Source organism: Diabrotica virgifera, chromosome 5 (assembly GCF_917563875.1).
Source record: "Diabrotica virgifera virgifera chromosome 5, PGI_DIABVI_V3a".
In the NCBI taxonomy this organism is placed as follows: domain Eukaryota; kingdom Metazoa; phylum Arthropoda; class Insecta; order Coleoptera; family Chrysomelidae; genus Diabrotica; species Diabrotica virgifera.
This window is the reverse complement of record NC_065447.1, coordinates 66,999,509-67,018,824: the sequence shown is the minus strand read 5'-3', so window position 1 is coordinate 67,018,824 and position 19,316 is coordinate 66,999,509. Positions and strand designations below refer to the sequence as shown.

Here is a 19,316-nt window from a genome sequence, read left to right as displayed (position 1 = left end):
ATGTTATCTGTACATGAACGATCTGCTCTAAATCCTCCTTTTTCTTCGTCTTCGGACGATTGATATTCTTCCTCTATCAGGTCCCGTAGTATTCGACCATATAGTCGACTCATTGAACTTGTGACCGATATCCCTCTATAGTTTTTACAATTTCTCCTGTCACGTTTTTTATATATTGGAGTCATATATGCTGTTTTCCATTCATCTGGTGTTGGATGGCCATTAATATATTCGTTAAATATCCCAGTGATCATTCTGTGTAATTTCTCTGAGCCATTCTTTATTAGTTCCGTAGTTACTCCCTCTGGTCCGCTTGCTTTCCCATTCTTCATCCCTGCTATAGCTTTTTGAACTCTGTTGATATCTATGGTAATATGCTCTCCCAGAATTTCGATTCTTGATGAATTCATATCTTCTTTAAATTCGTTTCTATTCTCATTTAATAGATGTTTGTAATAATGTGTCCAATCCTCGGGATTTATGGGATTTAGAATCACTTTCTCGCTAGTCGGCTCCTTAACAGAGTTTATAAACTTCCACGCCTCAGTGCATTGTCGTCCTCCAATATAAGATTCTATCTCTCTGCATTTTCTGTCCCATGCCTCATTTTTGGAGGTCATAATTATCTGAATATATTATCTGTATATAATTATCTGAAGATAATAAAAACCATACAAGTGTGAAATTTGTTTAAATCAATTTACTACTTTTTTGAAAAAACATTTTAGAGTGCACACTGGAGAAAAACCATAAAAGTGTGAAATATGTTTTAAGCAGTTATCTGGAACAAGTCATTTGAAAATCTATTTGAGATTGATTTCGTTACGGACTTCGTTTGGTGAGAAATATTTTAGTGCTAATGATAGCTGTCAGAGTGCATTAACGAAGTCTCTAATTTTCTCGTCGTTAATATCGTTGTTTCCAAATTGGTGATTATATTACTACCGGTTTTTTGAACTTCTTTGTGGCTTTCCGAAGAGAGTTGTCGTCAAGAGAAAGGTTTGTGACATATCTTTCAAAGAATTTGTTTTTGACTGTTTGGATAGCGGAATAAAGTCTGTGTGAGCCTGTTTAGATTTGTTTTATCTATCGCGTTTCTTGTTCTTTGCCATTTGCGACGGGCTCTTCTTCTCTCTTCTACTAATGTTCTAATGTGAAGGGGTATACTATAACTTTCATCATTGGTTTTGATAAAAGTACAGCCATTCTTTACTATATTATAGTCGGAGAGATAGAAGCGGATTTTGCTCGTGATAAGTAATACGGACAAAATATACGGAGATTGTTGAATTAGTCGTGTACATGACTTTCCCACACGGGCGGAAACCAGAGCGGGGGACGAGGGTGGTTATAAGGGTCAAAGTCGCGGTTTTTATTATTTTTTTTGTCACGCTCCTGATCGAGATAGTGCTCCAAAATTTAGGAATAGGTAGGTCATAACGTCATCATCATCATCCGTAGCTCGACAACCCTTTTTGGATCCTGGCTTGTTCTAGGATTTGCCGCCATTCTGTTCTATTCCTTGCTTTGTTCTTCCAGTGGGTCATAATGTAACTAAGTAAAATCTCCAGGGGCGAAACGCTGCTTGGGGAACAAAGGGGTGGGGCAGGGTTGAATATAAAAATTATAAGGGGTTTTTATGACGTTCCTGATCGACATAGAGCAACAAAATTTGGAAATTAGTGGAACATGACATAGCTAAGTAAAATCTCCAGTGGCGGAAACCAGAGCGGAGAACGAGAGTAGTTATAAGGGGTCTTATATATATTATAAGGGGTCTAGTATAATAAAATCTCGATCACGAACGTCACAAAAATCCACTTATAATTTTTATATTCACCACTGCCCCCAACCGTTTGTCCCCAAGCAGCGTTCCGCCCCTGGAGATTTTAATTAGTTACGTCATGACTTACTTATTCCCAAATTTTGTTGCACTATCTCGATCATGATCGTCACAAAAAAAATAAAAACCGCGACTTTGAGCCCTCATAACTACCCTCGTCTCTCGCTCTGGTTTACGCCCGTGTGGGAAAGTGATGTACACGACTAAATCAACATATCCCCATATAGTTTGTCCATATTACTTATCACGAGCAAAATCCGCTTCCAGCTCTTGGACTATTACGAATATGTGTGCCAAATACCTTGAAAAAATATTCAAAATTAAAGCTGAAATCTTTAACTCTAAATCTAATCTAAATAATTTCAACTACAAACCCAACACTTCATCCCATTATTTTTGCAGAGCCATATTAAATAAATAAAATAAAAAATATCAGGAAGTCAATATTTATTCAGTCTGGAATGATTAGTAAAAGTAAAAATAAACCTTTAAAAATAAAATAAAAAATATTTGTACAAAGATAAAAACATAACATTCACTCCAAATTGAAAATTTTTATAAAAGTTGTTTGTGCATCTTGGTTTTAATTTCTGTATTTATAAAATTATTTCATTTTTAATGCTTCTTGATAGTTCCTTGTTGGGAAGTACGATTGAATTTAATAAAATAGTTTCTGACGGAACACTCACTGAGCACCCTAAAATCAAAAATACCATTTTAAATATTAATAAAAAAGGTAAAGAAATTTTTGCTGTATAAATCTCGGCGAAAATGCAAGTACCTAATAATGTACTCTTTTTTATTAAAAAAAAACCGCTTTAACCTAATTACCAGAGCGGTGAAAACTAACCCATAGGGCATTCTAAAATGCTGTCAAAATTAAACCAATATGGCGGCTGGGAGAGAAACATAGTGAAAATCGTTACATCTATCAGTTCTTAATATGTTTTACTTAGATAATTTTAGTTGCGCTTCTTTGTAATTTTGGATTAATTTAACATTTTCACTGGAAGAATTAATTTAAAAAGATAATGTACCTCAATTCTATTGTGTTTTGTGGAATGCGAAGTAATCAAGATAAAGTTCCGTTTTATCGGTTACCATCAGTGCTACATTTTAAGCATAAAACACCTAAATAAGTTATGATCTGAGAGACAAAAACACAAAACAAATAAATAGGTCATTATCTGAGAGACAAAAAAAATGGTTAAATACTATAAAACGTCCTATAAAAATGCTAAATAACTAACTCTGTCCATGTTACCTACGCTTGGAAAACTGTCCAATTTGTCGGTTAACTCAGACCCCTTAAGGGAAAGTGGACCTATATTATTTATTTTGCCAATCTTTTGCTTATACCTACTAGCATCATTTGTATTGTTTACCAACAACTTTATATGTTGTTATGTTTATAACTGCTTAAAACTAAATAGAGTCGTTTAAGTACTTCTACAACTAAAAACTGCACAAAATCTACAACAAAATATTCGGAAAACACAACTAAAAAACTGTTGACGGTAAAAAACTTAAGAAACAATGTGGTACAAATAAAATAAATAAACACAATGTTTGACAGTTTTACTCCCAGCGGTTTCATAAACGTCAAAGTCTTGGAATACCCTATTAGCGCCCACTGCACTCATTTAAGTACAACTGTTATTTTGGCATACTAGTGCCATATATAATAAAATAGTTGTAATTCTTAGTAATTGCAGGAAACTAAATACCCCTAAGAGGACAACCTTAACAGATTTCGTTGAATGATTCAGCTGGTTTTTAAACGCTTTTCTTTAGTTCAATCGTTTGTGTCAAATCTTTAGAGGTTAATTTGACTGCCTTTTCTTCAATGTAAATGAATGGAAATTTGCAGACATGTGCATTCGCGGGAACAATACAAGAATAGTCAGTAATTTTTTTTATGTTTATTAATTGTTTAAATAAAAAAAAAACGATTTTAATGGAAAATGCTTAAATTCTCTTGTTTTTTACAATGTAGAAACTTGAAACTTTTACAGATTGTAGCTAATTATATGAACTATACATAATTTCACTTTTTACGTTAACTGTTTACGTTATGCTTCATAAATAAACAATAAAGTTTCAATTTTTTTGCCGATTCCGACTACTTTTCATGTTTGTACGTCACGTTTATAAACATCCTAAGCGGCGACGATTTTAAACGCTCATATATTTATTTATATGAACACCGGCGTTTATTCGTGTCAAATTTCAATACGATACGAACAAAACTTCAACTAAAACTCGAATTAAAAAAATTCGTGTTTTTAACGTAGTCTTAGAAAAATCACCGGTAGAGACGTTTCGTGCTATAATTAACATTCGAATTTGTTTTGGCGTATTAATTAAGTTTGTTTGACATATTTTCAACGGTCATTTATAAACAAGTGTGTTTCTGTGACCTGTGCTGTGAATGTTACAGAATGAAGAAATTTCGTTAAATAATTTAAAAAATCTAACACATTCGTTAAAGAAAAGCGTGGGGCGCGTCTTCATCGCATAAATGGTTTGATAGATACTTTTTTAATTTTCGCACCTCACGCTTTTCTTTAACGAATGTGTTAAATTTTTTCAATTTTTTAACGAATGTGTGATATTTTTGTATATTTAATCAGTTTTTTTCGAATAATCCTTCGTGTTTGAATTTTTTTATTTTTTGCTTTTTAGTTGATTTTTTTTATATTTTTAATTTTAGTCACTCGTAACTAAAGAAAGGCGTTTCTTAAAATTTTTTTTCATATTTTTTTATTTAGTTTTGATTTATTGTTTATGAAATCAACACGTGCGTTTTTTATTTTCTGTACATTGACTTTGTGTAAATTTACAGTAAGTTTCTCTCATTTACTTCTTTTTATCATCAAATGATTTACGTTAGTTTATAATAAGTTTTTTAATTGAAGTGATTAATTTTTCAGAATTATAATTATAATGTGATTTATTTGTTGTTAAAATTAGGTGTACCTATTCATTATTCATACGAGTACAACGGGTGTATGGGAATATTTTTGATATTTTACAATTTTGTTACAGATATGGCATCTGTAGATGATTTTGGGAGTATTATGCCCGATTTCACCACAGATACCTAAATATTTAAGAATTACCTAAGTGGGTTTAGGTACTTCCTAACTCTAAAACGGATTTCATCATACAATAAGAATTGCCTAAACCGCTTAAGCATTACCTTACGTTAGGATACGGATTTCGATCTCCCTAAACTTTAGGTATTACTTATCGTTGACAGTCGGGTTATATTTTTACAATTTTGACTAATGTACTTGTGACGTTTGTCAATAATTTGCTTCTTACCTTAATTTTTCTGTTATTCTGTAATATTAGGTATATTATTAGTTGTAATTTTGTATTTTCTTTTATATTATTAATATAATATGTGTTGGAAAACATAGAAAATCCTTTGGAGTTTTTTACAGGTCTGTTGACAAAATTATGTAGTCTACCTACTACCTAACAAACTAGTGTTGTGTTTCAAAACCCATTCATGATATAACTAAAAGTGTGTCATTAAAAAATTAATAATAAAAAGCAATTTTCAGCATATTATATATTTTAAAATTATTTCTTCTTCTTCTTCTTCAAATGCAAATCCAGTAATGGATGTTGGCGATCACATTTTCCATTAACTCTCTGTTTCTTGCAATGTGTATCAGAGATTGTATGTCGTTAATCCCTGTCCATTGCCTTATGTTTCGGAGCCAGGACATTTTCTTGCGTCCTGTTCCTCTCTTGCCTTCAATTTTACCCTGGATTATAAGTTATTATTTCAATAATGGCAATTCAACTAACTTCAATTTTTCGTCATATGTGAAATTTACAACTCTTTTCTTTTCCTGCATTTCACTGTACATATACAAATAACATACAAGACTATATTTATTATATACAAACTTAATGCACAAATAACTAACTACTAAATAAAATAACTATAACAGTACAAAACTGAATAAAACCAAATTGGTAAACAAACAATAATGACAAATAATCGAAAAAGTAAGAAAATGTCATCTTATTCTTCTTTTTATTTATCAAAAATAGTTCAAACGTACCCTAGGTGATACCTAGGAAAGCATTTCCTAGATAAGCAGTTCTTTTAGTTGTGAAATGCGATTGTTCCTAAGTATTGACTTAAGAAGTTCCTATCGATAAGAATTACTTAATAAGGCAACTGTTTAGGTATCGTTGGTGAAATCGGGTATTAGTGTTCGAAATTTCTATGAAAAGGAATACGAAGGTTTACTTTCAGGTTTATACCTCCTGATATTGTTATTATTCCTACAGGCCCAAATAAGCTAACTGATGAAGAATACATTGAGGATGATAACCTTATAGAAGAAAATCTGACGCTAGACTGAAGAAGATTACGAGAACAAAAGTGTTTAGGTCCGCAATAGATAAAAACTTGTACAAATAATAGTATGGTAGGAACGTAATGGTGGAATGAGAGGTTTAAAATCTTTAAACGTGATACATGGGCAGACAAAGTCACCAATGAAGAAGTACTACGGAGGATGAACACAACCGCAGATTTGGTCAACATCGTGAAGGGCCGTAAGCTGCAGTACATGGGACATATAATGAGAAATCAAGGCAGATAAGAGCCACTCCAATGCATTTTGCAAGGTAAAATTGAAGGAAAAGGACCTAAGGACGAAGAAGAATATCCTGGCTTGCTAACCTGAGAGCATGGTATAGAAAGACCTCAACACAACTATTCCGTATAGCAACCAACAAAATCATCATAGCCAGAATGATCGCCAACGTTCGGAACGGACAGGCACCCTAAGAAGAAGAAACATGAATTACAAGACTTAAATTAAGTTTATTTCGTTTATAATGCCAAATCAATACAAAAACTGTAATAGTGAAGTGATGAGAGGAACAAAATAACAGCTTCTGCAAAATATCTTGCAGAGAAAGTTTACTTCAAGTCCACAGGAAGTGGACTGTTTGATGACTGTCAATCTTCGAAAGAAGACCTTAATTCTAGCAGCTCCGCTTTAATATTTTTAACTTCAGCTCCTGTGCCGGCAGAAATAATTCCGTTTGAATACTTATGCGCCATGAACGAACCCGTCCACGGCACTAATCTAGTCATGTATGGACGCGCGTACGCGTCACAGGAGCTGAAAAGGTTAAAAACAAAATATTGGCGCGGTAATAGGGAACTTGCATAAAATTTTAAAGTTGAAAAAAATGTTATAAATCACAACAGAACATAATTTAGAACCTGTATCAAAGATAAAAAAGTTTTGTTTGTCTTTCGTTTGGCCTCTAAAGACGACTAAAAATTCAACTTATACCAGCCACCCCAAAACGCCGTAACGTCACAAGGTTGTATGTTTACATTCTACACCAATTGTATATATAATTTTAAATTAGACATTATAAACGTCAGTAAAAAATACAGTTATGTGACGTTAAAAGTGTTTTTGATCGTTTGAACTATTCATAGAAAACTTTTACAAAATGGTTTTATTTTCAATAATAAACTTTCTTTCATTTCCTTCAAAAACTGTATCAAACTCCAATCTCAACAAACTGGTATATATTATTACAACGACATACGATAAATGTCATTAGAATATAAATATTTTTCCTTTATTCTCCGACGACGAGCTGGCCAAATACCCAAGTATGTGGAGGCCAATAAACTAAAGAAGGAGAAGAAGAATATACCTAAATATAACGCTGTGTCTAGGTACTCGCTAACGTGTACGGAAATTAAAAAAATAGAGTGTCAGAGTGTTGGAATTTGTTTAATCGCGTTGTGTTTACACTTTAATTTTAATATTGATTAGTGAAGAGATTTCTTATTTTTTATTTGTTTAGGTTTGTTTTTAAATTAACTATGCAGTGTGTACAATTATTTAGTTGTTTTAATGAGTTTAACAATATTTTAAAACAGTATGAAAAAGTTAAGAGACTATAAATTAATATATATTTTTTTAGTTATAAGTGAAATAGTTTTACCGTCCAAAATTAAAATAAAAGGAAGACCTAAAGCTTTCACAATAATAATTAACTTATTCTGAAGCTATTTCCTTGTGGCATTTTTGTAATCAACTATTCTCAATGGGAACTAAGCCACAATTTAACTAAAAAAATGATTTTATTAACGTTTCGACGTCTAAATAATCGGACGTCGTTGTGAAAATACAAAATATTATTAAATTAAACAAAAATGTTGTTGCTTAGTAAAAAATTTTTTCTAATAATTTATTTAATCTGACTAATTTTTGTATGTTGACAATGACATCCGATTTGGACTTCGAAACGTTAATAAAATCATTTTTTTAGTTAAATTGTGGCTTATTTCCCATTTAGAATAGTTGATTATAATAATTAACTTACGTATAAAAATTATTTTAACAATATTTTGTACGTGTTATGTCAACTAAATACATATATTTATTTTGCTAACCTAAATAATATATACTTTTATATATACATTGATTTATTACAGTTAACTTTGAAACATCTGAATAGTTCTGCTTCCCTTCCTTAACAAATATTTTTCTATCAAACAAACACTAGACATATCAAAATAGCTTGTACCAAAATATACAGTCACTGCGCACGCTAAATAATGACGTCACCGGCTTGATGAAGTTTAATTCGCGTGTACTAACTTTTTTTATTTGCGTACACGTTAGCGTGTACCTAGACACAGCGAAATATAACCATAATAAAAACTAATGTAAAACTATGTGACGTCACGGGTCGTTTGAACTATTTGATACCGCAGAAGATTTTAAATATGCATTTCTAAGTTATTACGAGTTTTTGAAGCGTGAAATTTTGGAAATCTCATTTTTAAACAAAACTGAACATTATTATGTAATAAAAAAATGTGTAAGTTCCCTATTATCATACCCTAAACAAAAACTGACACTTCTAGAAATGGTTAAAACATGACAATGGTTAAATAAAGAAAAGAAATAATAACTTAATAACAGGGCAGTTCATTTACCTAAAATAGTAATTGAAGGATTTAGCTTTCCATCGGAGTTAAATAATGGCGGGTTTTCCATTTTAGCGAATGGTTTGTTTGGATCTGGATCCGACGGTGTTCCTTCAACTCGTGCCCATTTACCCACTCTTGAACCTCGTCCGATGATACTGTGTAGGACTAAGCTACGATCTTCTATCGTTGCGTCATTCAAAACGATACTTTCTCGTATTCGTACTCCGGATCCTACAGTGACACCTGCTCCTATACTTACATTGGGTCCCAACTGAAAAGAAACAGAATAAAAAAATACTATCTAGTCAGTAATACTTTACTGAGGTACAAAAACGTTAATCATTATATAAAAGATATTATACAGGGCGTTCATAAAGTGTGGAAACGGTCTATTATCTCATGACTTAATTATTTTCTGAGTTAAAGCTCTGACAGGTCGATTTTTACTTTTAAATTATGATTCTTTGACGTATATCCATAATAGTGACGTCATCGATGATTTTTTTAAATGGGTATAGTGGACGTGTGGTAGCTCATTTCAAAGGATATTTATTTCTCTATTCAGTAATATAAACATTAATATCATTATTTATACAGGGTCGCCAAAAAATAATTTTTGAATTAAATTAATTGCCGCAAAAAGAAGCATTTTACTGTTGTCAGAAAAGAGAAAAAAATGTTTATTTGACAAATAAACATTGCTTTTCGCTTAAATTAAATGTTCAAACTGCTAAGAGGCAGGTGGGTGGCTTTTGACATTTAATTTAAGCGAAAAACAATGTTTATTTATGAAATAAACCTTTTTTTTTATATTTTCTGGCACCAGTAAAATGGATTTTGATTTAAATCAATTACATACATTCTTCTTTTTGTGTCAATTAATTTAATTCAAAAATTATTTTTTGGCCACTCTGTATAAATAATGATGTTAATGTTTATATTACTGAATAGAGAATTGAATCATGTGATGACGTCATCACGCCCAAATCCATGACCCATGACGTCACTACTGTGGGATATACGTAAAAAAAATCATAATTTAAAAATAAAAATCGACCTGTCAAAATTCTGAAAATAATTAAGTCATGAGATAATAGATCGTTTCCACACTTTATGAACGCACTGTATAGTTTGTTTTTATTTAAATTTGATAATATAAAATCAAAATGAAAGACAGTTTATAATTTAAATTCGTTTCAAAGGCCATCATCATCCTCTTGCTTACGTTCCACCCTCTTAGGGCTCTTCAGAGAGGCTCTATGGTCTACTATGTTCTCTTAACCTTCCTCGAATAGTAGAAATGACTATTACTGGTTCTTGGGCTTGCTGAAGTCCAAGGACCAGTTGTCTTCTTTGTTGTCTCGTTGTCTTCTTTTTCGCACTCGTACTGAGTCGCTGTTGTTGAGATCGGGTCTCAAAAAATCGTTGGTAAGTTCTCTGCACAGTTGAATGACTAACATCGAATTGTCTTGCCACATCCCTTTGGCTTGCTGAATTTTAGAGCAATGTAACAATCTGAACAGACTTTCGATATCTTTCCATCTTACTAAGAAATGTACTTCATTGTAAGGAGGCCAGTGAAACACTAAGATATCTCAGAAACTCTTTAAAACACTACAATAGTTCACAAGCTTCGCGAAGCTTCGTTGATTCGTAAATAATGAGTTCTGGGAATTTTATGGTTTAATAGATTTTGCGAATTGCTTTATTCTCTTTAAAGGATCAGTCTAGCTTCTCAGTATACGTGATAATTCATTTAATTTAATTAACATAAAACAATTTGTATTAGTGATAGGATTGTATATTGTTTATTGCAACTGGCTGAATGACTAATGTCTATGCCATTAAATAAAAAAAACATAAAACAAATTAAAAGAAAATGGAGTAATAAGTATATAAAAAAAAATACAGAAATTACCACAAATGAAGATGTTAACATAAGTACACAGGAAGTTCAAAAAACACTTGAAAAGCTGAAAAACAAAAAAGCTGCAGGTAAGGACAGAATACCAAACGAATTACTGAAATACTGTGGAGCAGCAATGACAAAACAATTAACAACAATTAACAAAATCATAAAACACAATAAAATACCGGAAGAATGGAGAACGAGCGAACTAATTCTACTATTCAAAAAAAAGGAGATAAAAAGCAGCCAGAAAATTACAGAGGTATCAACTTGTTAAATACTACCCTAAAACTTACAACTAAACAACTAAAATTGTACATGAACTAATGAATTAGAGGATAAGTTTAGCGGATGAACAACAGGGTTTTCGTACTGGAAGATCGTGTACAGATGCAATATTCGTCATAAAGCAAATTACTGAGAAGTCACCAGAGTATATTAGACCAGCATTTCTATGTCTGACTGACTTGAAGAAAGTATTTGACAAAGTAACACTCAAAGATGTATTCCATCTTCTATATAATAGAAAAGTCCCCCTAGATATCTTAAAAACCATTGAAAATATCTACCAAATCTACAAAATGGAAGTAAAAATAGATAGACAACTAACAGAACCTATAGACATAGGCAGCGGAATAAGACAGGGAGACTCATTGACTCCTATGCTCTTCAATTTAATAGTGGATGAAATAGTCAAAATTGTCAACAAAAGAAGGGGGTCCGGACAAATAATCCCCGGACAAAAATCCCCACAAATTATCCCTGGAAAAAAAATCCCCCGACAAAAAATCTCCACAAAAAATCCCGGACAAATAATCCCCACAAAAAATCCCTAAGAAATATTTGCTGCCGAATAGTTCTCTAAAAGTTTTCCCGAAATTTTACTAAATTTCGAATTCCAATTTCCGAAAACTTCAAATTTTACATGACAAAAAAATGTGAGTCTTTTCAAAAATCTGGAAGATATGGGGAATCAGCTAAAGCTGTGGGAATCATGTTGTAATTATTTGCTTAAATCTTTTGCTCGGTCTAGTTTTAGTTCTCGTGTGAGTCGGACGTATCAATAGCCGGTGCTGACGAGTAATCTAAGCGCTTTACTAATACGAATAATAAGTATCGATAATTATTCAAATAATATATAGACTAATAACTCGCGTTTTTGTTTCTATTTTTTAATTAAATGAGTGCGGACACGGGCGGTAAACCGCCCCCTGAACCTGATGGACCTCCCAATACCACCCTTAGTAGTCCAGATGTTGAAATGGAATCCCCTAGCAATTTTAAAGGTTTTAGTAAGGCTGAACTCAACCAAACTGTAAGTACTTCCGATCCTATTAAATCTAACGATGACAAACAAAAAGAAATTTTTAAGTATACCATAAATGACCGTGGACCGTTCCATATATATGTTGAAAATAAAGATAGCGATCTTAAAGGTAAACTTAATGCATTAAAAATTGGTGACATTATTCTTACAAAATTCCCAGAATTAGATAATAAAATAATTAGTATCGATACAATTGGCAGAAATAAATTAAGAATTAAATTTACGGATTCTAAAAACGCTAATTACCTTATCGACAAGAAAGACGATCCGGTTTTTGTTAAAAACAATTTGGATGTTTATATACCTAAATTTATTATTATTAGACAAGGTGTTATACGGGATGTCTCAACAGAATTCTCCGATGAATATCTTAAAAATAAAATTAAAAAATTCGAAATAAATTCTAATTTTGAGGTAGTAAACGTTTCTAGAATAAATAGAAAAACGGTTACCGATGATAAAATAAATTATGTTCCTACTAAATCGTGTGTAGTAAGCTTTAAAACACAAGTACTTCCAAAATACGTTACTATAAATAAGGTGTTGAAAGAAATTGAACCATATCAACAAAAAGTCCTGCTTTGTTTCAACTGTTTGCGATTTGGCCACCAGGGGAAGCATTGTAGGAGTAACCCCCGTTGTAACAATTGCCAGAAAGACCATAATACAAAAGAGTGTCAGGAAACAACATTAACCCCAAAATGTTTTAGTTGTATGGGAGACCACTTCACAACAAATCTTAAGTCATGTCCAGAATTCAAAAGACAGAAATTAATTAAAGAATGCATGACTAATAGTAATATTAATTACCATGATGCCAACAAACAAATTCCCCGCAAATCTTATGCAGACGTAACATCAAATAACATTATTAAAGATTCTCATCAACAAAATTTGCCTTCTTCTAATTACCCTCTTGTTAACCAAAGTTTAAATAGCTCTTCTGTTACTCGTCCATTCACATTTTCGGCCAATAGTAATCATAATAAATATACAGTCGTCAAATCTTCTAAAGGCAGCAAAAGGCAGAGACCAAATAGTCCTGTCTTGACACAGTCAGATCCAGAATACACATTTAACTTTAGACAATCAGGAACTAATATTCCAATTATAAATAGTCCTTCATATAAAAATAATTTAAATTCAAATTCTCACACGCTACAAACAGAGTCAAACTCTGATATTTTAGATATAATTTTTACTATTGTTACCGAACTTTTTAAAAATTTTAGGGAAACTAATAATCCCAATGTTACTAAACAAGACTTACAGCAAATATTAATTAGTAAACAATTATTAAACGTGCACAATATACCAACTACTTCGTCGTCTTCTCAGCTATAAACAAACTCAACATTTTACAGTGGAACTGCAGATCTGCAGTTGGCAATAAAGAAAACTTAGAATGTCTCTTAAATACAACAGAAACTACCATAGCAGCTTTGTCAGAGACCTGGTTCAAACAGGAAAGGTTTTATAACTTCCAAGGTTATAATATTGTTCGGTCAGATCGTATGGATGGCTACGGTGGGGTAGCCATACTAGTAAAATCCAATAGATTATTTTCAGAAGTCGTAGTACAGAAACCAGCAAGAATGATGTGTACATGCATCGAAGTGAAACTTCTACCTAATAACAAAGCAGTGTACATATTGTCAATATACATTAAACCAAAGACTCGGATAGAAGTAAGAGAATGGATACAATTTTTCGAAAACTTACCACGACCTTTTATAATTGCTGGAGATTTCAACGCTCATCATCTTTCTTGGGGTTGTGAGTTTAATGATGTCTATGGTGTTTCTTTGCTCAATGCTATTAATCACTGCAATCTTGTGTATCTCAATGATGGTGCACCCACACTTGTTACGTCAGGTAGAAAAAGTGCCATTGATCTGTCTATTTGTACGCAAGACATAGTACATTTAATATCTTGGTCAGTCATACAGGATCCTCATGGATCCAATCACCTTCCTATATATATGAAGTTTAATAACTCTGACTCAGGCTTACAAACCTATGGTCCAGTTCACAACATATGGGTTCTTAAAAGAGCCAACTGGAATCTGTACACGACAACACTAGAGGAAATGAGCACCGCATGTAACTACAACAATTTCATAGACACGATAAACTCAGCTGCAAACATTTGTATCCCGAAAAGAACAATAATAAGAAATAAGTACTGGAAGCACAAACCAAAACAATGGTGGAATGAGACCTGCAACAACATTGCTCATAGGAGAAAAGAAGCTTTCAGATTATGGAAAGAAAACCCAAACATACAAAATTTACTTGAATTCAAACGAGTTGATGCCATCGCAAAAAAAACATTCAAAGAAACAAAAAGAATTCAGTGGAGGAAATATGTTGAGAGCCTAAATCAGACAACTCCCATCACTGAAGTATGGAAAAAGGTAAATAGTTTTAAGAATCGTAAGCAGCAGAATAAGTTACCTATTGATCTGGAAGCGAATTGGATAGAAGAATTCCATGCCACAATCTCACCAGATTGGGCAAAAGAATGCATAGAATACAATCAGTTATCTTTAAAAACTGTTCCCAGAAACAACTTGTACTTACTTGAACGTTTTGAGATGTGGGAATTAGAAAGATCGTTGAAACTATCTAATAATACTTCACCAGGCGAGGACAATATAACTTACTCCATGCTGTTTCACCTCCCATTTAAACATAAAAAGTCTCTGTTAGAAATCTATAATAGTATCTGGACTGGTGCAAGTCCTATTCCGGATAGCTGGAAGAACTATATAATATTACCTATTAAAAAGAAAGACAAACCGCTAGACCTCTCAAGTTCGTACAGACCTATATCCCTGGCATCTTGTATTCTTAAAACTCTGGAAAGAATAATAAAGAATCGATTAGAACAATGGCTAGAATTTGAACACATCTTACCAAACTCACAATATGGTTTCCGGAAATGTAGGTCCACTCTCGAAGCTATTACTGTTCTCGTTACAGATATACTGACAGGATATACAATAAAAAAACATACAGCTGCAGTTTTTATTGACCTTTCCTCGGCTTTTGATAACGTAAATTTAAACATTTTGTACCATAAGCTGGCATCAATAGGAATACCTCATGAAATATGTTCATTTTTAATTTCACTATACTCCGATAGACGACTTTCACTAAAATTAAACCAAAATCTTCAAGGATCCCGAACATCGAATTTAGGACTCCCTCAAGGCAGCATACTCAGCCCGCTACTTTTTATACTATATACAATGGACTTCGAAGTAAATTTGAATAACGTGAATATGATACAGTTTGCTGATGATATAGTTATCTACACCAACGGTACTACTATTTCAAATTGTCAGAACATTTTAAACACAAACCTATGGTCAGTTAAGCACTGGTTAGATTCAAACAACTTAATTCTTTCTGAAAAAAAAATCTGAAGTGTGTATTTTTACTAAAAAAAGGGACATAACTCAAGTACAGTTACAACTGGGACCACATCTTCTTCCAATCAAAAATTGTGTTAAATACCTTGGACTCTATTTAGACAGAAAATTACTGTGGAAAGATACCATCCACCATGCAATAAAAAAAACCGAGAACGCTATGAATATTTTGAGAGCATTCTGCCATACCAAATGGGGAGCAGATCCAAATACCGCTTTACTGTTCTATAAAACAATGGTTAGAAGTATATTAGACTATGGCAGTCACCTATATGGAACAGCAGCACATACTCACCGAAACAAAATAGAGACCCAGAAAAACACAAGTTTGAGAATATGTCTTGGTTATCTTAAATCTACCCCAATAAATATTATAGAAGTCGAATCTGTAGAACCTCCACTATCTTTCAGAAGGCAGCTAATTAGTCATAAATTTATGGCTAAAGCCATATCCAAAGAAGCCAGCTATCTTCGTAACATTCACGACCTCACTGTCCTAGTACTCACCCATCCATATTGGCACTCAAAAGCTACTCCACTCCTAGTAAACAGCTATACCACACTGGCACAAATCTCTAACTCCCTGTCTATCAACAAAACTATACCTATCTACACCGAACCTCCCCATGTTTTCTTTTCAAAACATATAAAAACATACTACCTGGACCCAAAAGAAAACTTTCTAGAAACCATTAATGGAAGATGGCCTGAACACCAATACATATATACTGACGGATCCAAGATGAATGGAAAAGTAGGCTGTGCCTTTTATGACGCAAACTCTTCCCAATATTACAAGTTCAAGCTACCAGATGAGTGTTCCATATATACCGCCGAAACAATTGCCATAGCAAATGCATTTAGATACGTCCAGTCGAGAAACACACAGAATCATGTTATATTCACTGACAGTAAAAGTGCAGTTGACCGAATAACAAACTTGAAATCATCGAAAAACCTTACTAACATAGAGGCAGAAATATTAAAACTGAACTTTGAAGCAACAAAACAAAGGAAAACAATAACTGTAGTGTGGATTAAAGGGCACTCAGGAATAAAAGGTAATGATGCAGTGGATACACTAGCCAAATCAGCCACTGACACAGGCTACCATCTAACCACCAATATTGTTCCATATACAGATCTTACCTCCAAGTTTACTTCACATTTAAAACAATTGTGGCAGCAAGAATATAATTCATCAGTCACAGGGCTTAACTATGTCGGCCACCAAAATAACATACCATTGAAAAGCTGGTTTCATGAATTAACCAAACGAAACTTCATTGTTACAATAAACAGAATAAGATCTAATCATGCTATGACTCCTTTGTACAAATATAAAATAGGACTGGATGAAAACCCATATTGTCCATGCGGAGAAGTTGGTGATATGAACCATGTAATCCTAGAATGTTCAAGAAATAAGAAGAGCATAGAATCATTTTTCGAAGAAATGGTAAATCTCAAATTCTGTTTGCCAACCAGTCTAAATTGTATAATTTTTAATAATAATATTAACTTATATCAATGTTTGTATAATCATTTAATTCGTTGCAAAATGAAATTGTAAAAAACTAACACCATTGTAAGCAATTCTGCGATACAAAATATTATTGTAAGTGTGTTCACGAAAAAATTAACATAAAAAAAATAATTATAAAAAAAAAAGTTAAAAAAAAAGTAAAATAATGATAAACAAATAAAAAAAAACAAAAAAAAACAATGAAAAAAAAAAGGAAATAAAACTAAACAAAATACTACATAAATAAAGCATTAAAAAAAAACAAAAATATAATTAAAAAAAAATAAAAAAAAAATATACATATAAAAAAATGCACTAAACAGAAACACACATTTTACTAACACAATAACATTTATCCTAGGGTGTGAGAATTTGAAAAATCAATTTATTTATATTGGATCAAAAAAAATGCTCCCTTTATATTTCATAAATAAAAAATAAGTCTGGCTAATTGGTTCATGCCAAAGCCAATTATAAAAAAAAAAAAAAAAAAAAAAATCTTTTGCTCATTCTGCTTTGAATAAGATGTTCAAAATATGGCCTATTATTTGTATGCATCCATTCAAAGCTTTTGTCCTATTACGAATGTTTAGCTTTGCTATGAAAACACAGAACACAGGTTTTTGACATAGCTTTTGAAAGATTTTGAAACAGGTTTTTGAAATGTTGTTTGCATTAACTGAAACTGATGACTAAATATTTTTCAGTATTACTAAAAATATTACTACCGTACGCCGAACAAATAGTTGGTGAATACCAGTGTGATTTCAGGCCTGCAAGATCAATTGTTGATCAAATATTTACTATTAGACAAATCAAGAAAGTATAATCAAGACGTGCATCAGATATTTATACTGGCCAGTTGGTTGCTAAAACCAGTGCCAATAAAACACAAACACATACACAGATCTTTATTGATTCCAAACAGGCTTATGATTAAATTAATCGTCCAACACTATATGGAATACGGCTCGAAGAGTTATAACGACATTGATGATGATGATGACTAAATATTTTTGAGGTTAAATTTACAAAAAGGAACAGGTTTTTTTTCAATACAATCAAGATTATCGTTTTTAAGACCAGCAGTTATTATCACGAATACACAATGTGACAAATTTTCAACATGATTCCCACAGCCTTAGCTCATTCCCCATATCTTCCACGATTTTTGAAATCTCACTCTTTTGTCATGTAAAATTTGAAATTTTCGAGATGGAATTGGAATTCGAAATTTGGTAATCGAAATTACAATTCATGCTTAATCTTAATTGCTATTCATTATTTTCGTGCCGAAAAGAGGTTTCATGGCGATTGCTATCTATAACTCTCATGCACTGAGGCTGAAAAACATTTGCGTCGATTGCATTCACGGAAAAACTTTTAGAAAACTATTCGGCAGCAAATATTTCTTGGGGATATTTTGTCCGGGATTTTTTGTGGGGATATTTTGTCCGAAAAAATTTGTGGGGATTATTTGTCCGGGATTTTTTGTGGGGATTTTTTGTCCGGGGATTATTTGTCCGGGGATTTTTTGTCCAGGGATAATTTGTGGGGATTTTTTGTCCGGGATTATTTGTCTGGGGATTATTTGTCCTAGCTTCCAAAAGCAGAGGATACAGAATGGGAAAAAATAAATAAAAATACTCTGTTACGCAGAAGACGCAATATTGATAGCCCAAGATGAAGATAGTCTGTAAATATTAGTCCACAGATTTAACATAAATGCGAAAGTATTCAATATGACAATTTCATCTCAGAAAACTAAATCAATAGTAATCAGTAAAGAACCAATCAGATGTAAAATAGAAATTAGTGGCATCAGTATTGAACAAGTAATGGATAAAATACCTTGGAATTACATTGTCAAGTTACAGAGACTCTGACAAAGAAGTGAGAAATCAAGTACAAAAATAAAAACAGATCTTAATAACACTATAAGGCGAAACCGACATATTAACAATGAGATGAAGTCAAGAATTTGTAAAGCCAGTTGACGGCCAATAATGACATATGCATCAGAAACAAACCCGATATAGCCACAACACAAACACTACTAGAAACGGCAGAGATGAGAGTACTGAGAAGAATTACAGGAAATACGCTGAGAGATCGAAAGAGGAGTGAAGACATTAGAAAACAATGTATAAACAGTGTATAAACGAATGGACACAAAATAAAAAAAAGAATCCAATAACTACATAAGCAGAATGGCGGAGACACATGTGGTCAAAATAGCAAGAGATAAATCACCAATTGGTAGAAGAAGTATCAG

At 32.5% G+C, this 19,316-nt stretch overlaps 1 protein-coding gene across 1 annotated transcript in view; it reads right to left on the bottom strand.

Annotated features, from left to right (window-relative positions):
• Positions 1–2,273: 2,273 nt before the first annotated feature.
• Positions 2,274–19,316, bottom strand: part of LOC126884215 (mannose-1-phosphate guanyltransferase alpha-A) — a 63,475-nt gene continuing 46,432 nt past the window's right edge. Inside the window, exons 6-7 of the mRNA XM_050650107.1 lie at positions 8,850–9,114; positions 2,274–2,540 (exon numbers count right to left, since the gene is read on the bottom strand). Of these exons, the coding sequence (XP_050506064.1) occupies positions 2,440–2,540; positions 8,850–9,114 (366 nt within the window). The 3' untranslated portion in view covers positions 2,274–2,439. The remainder of the gene's footprint in view (positions 2,541–8,849; positions 9,115–19,316) is intronic.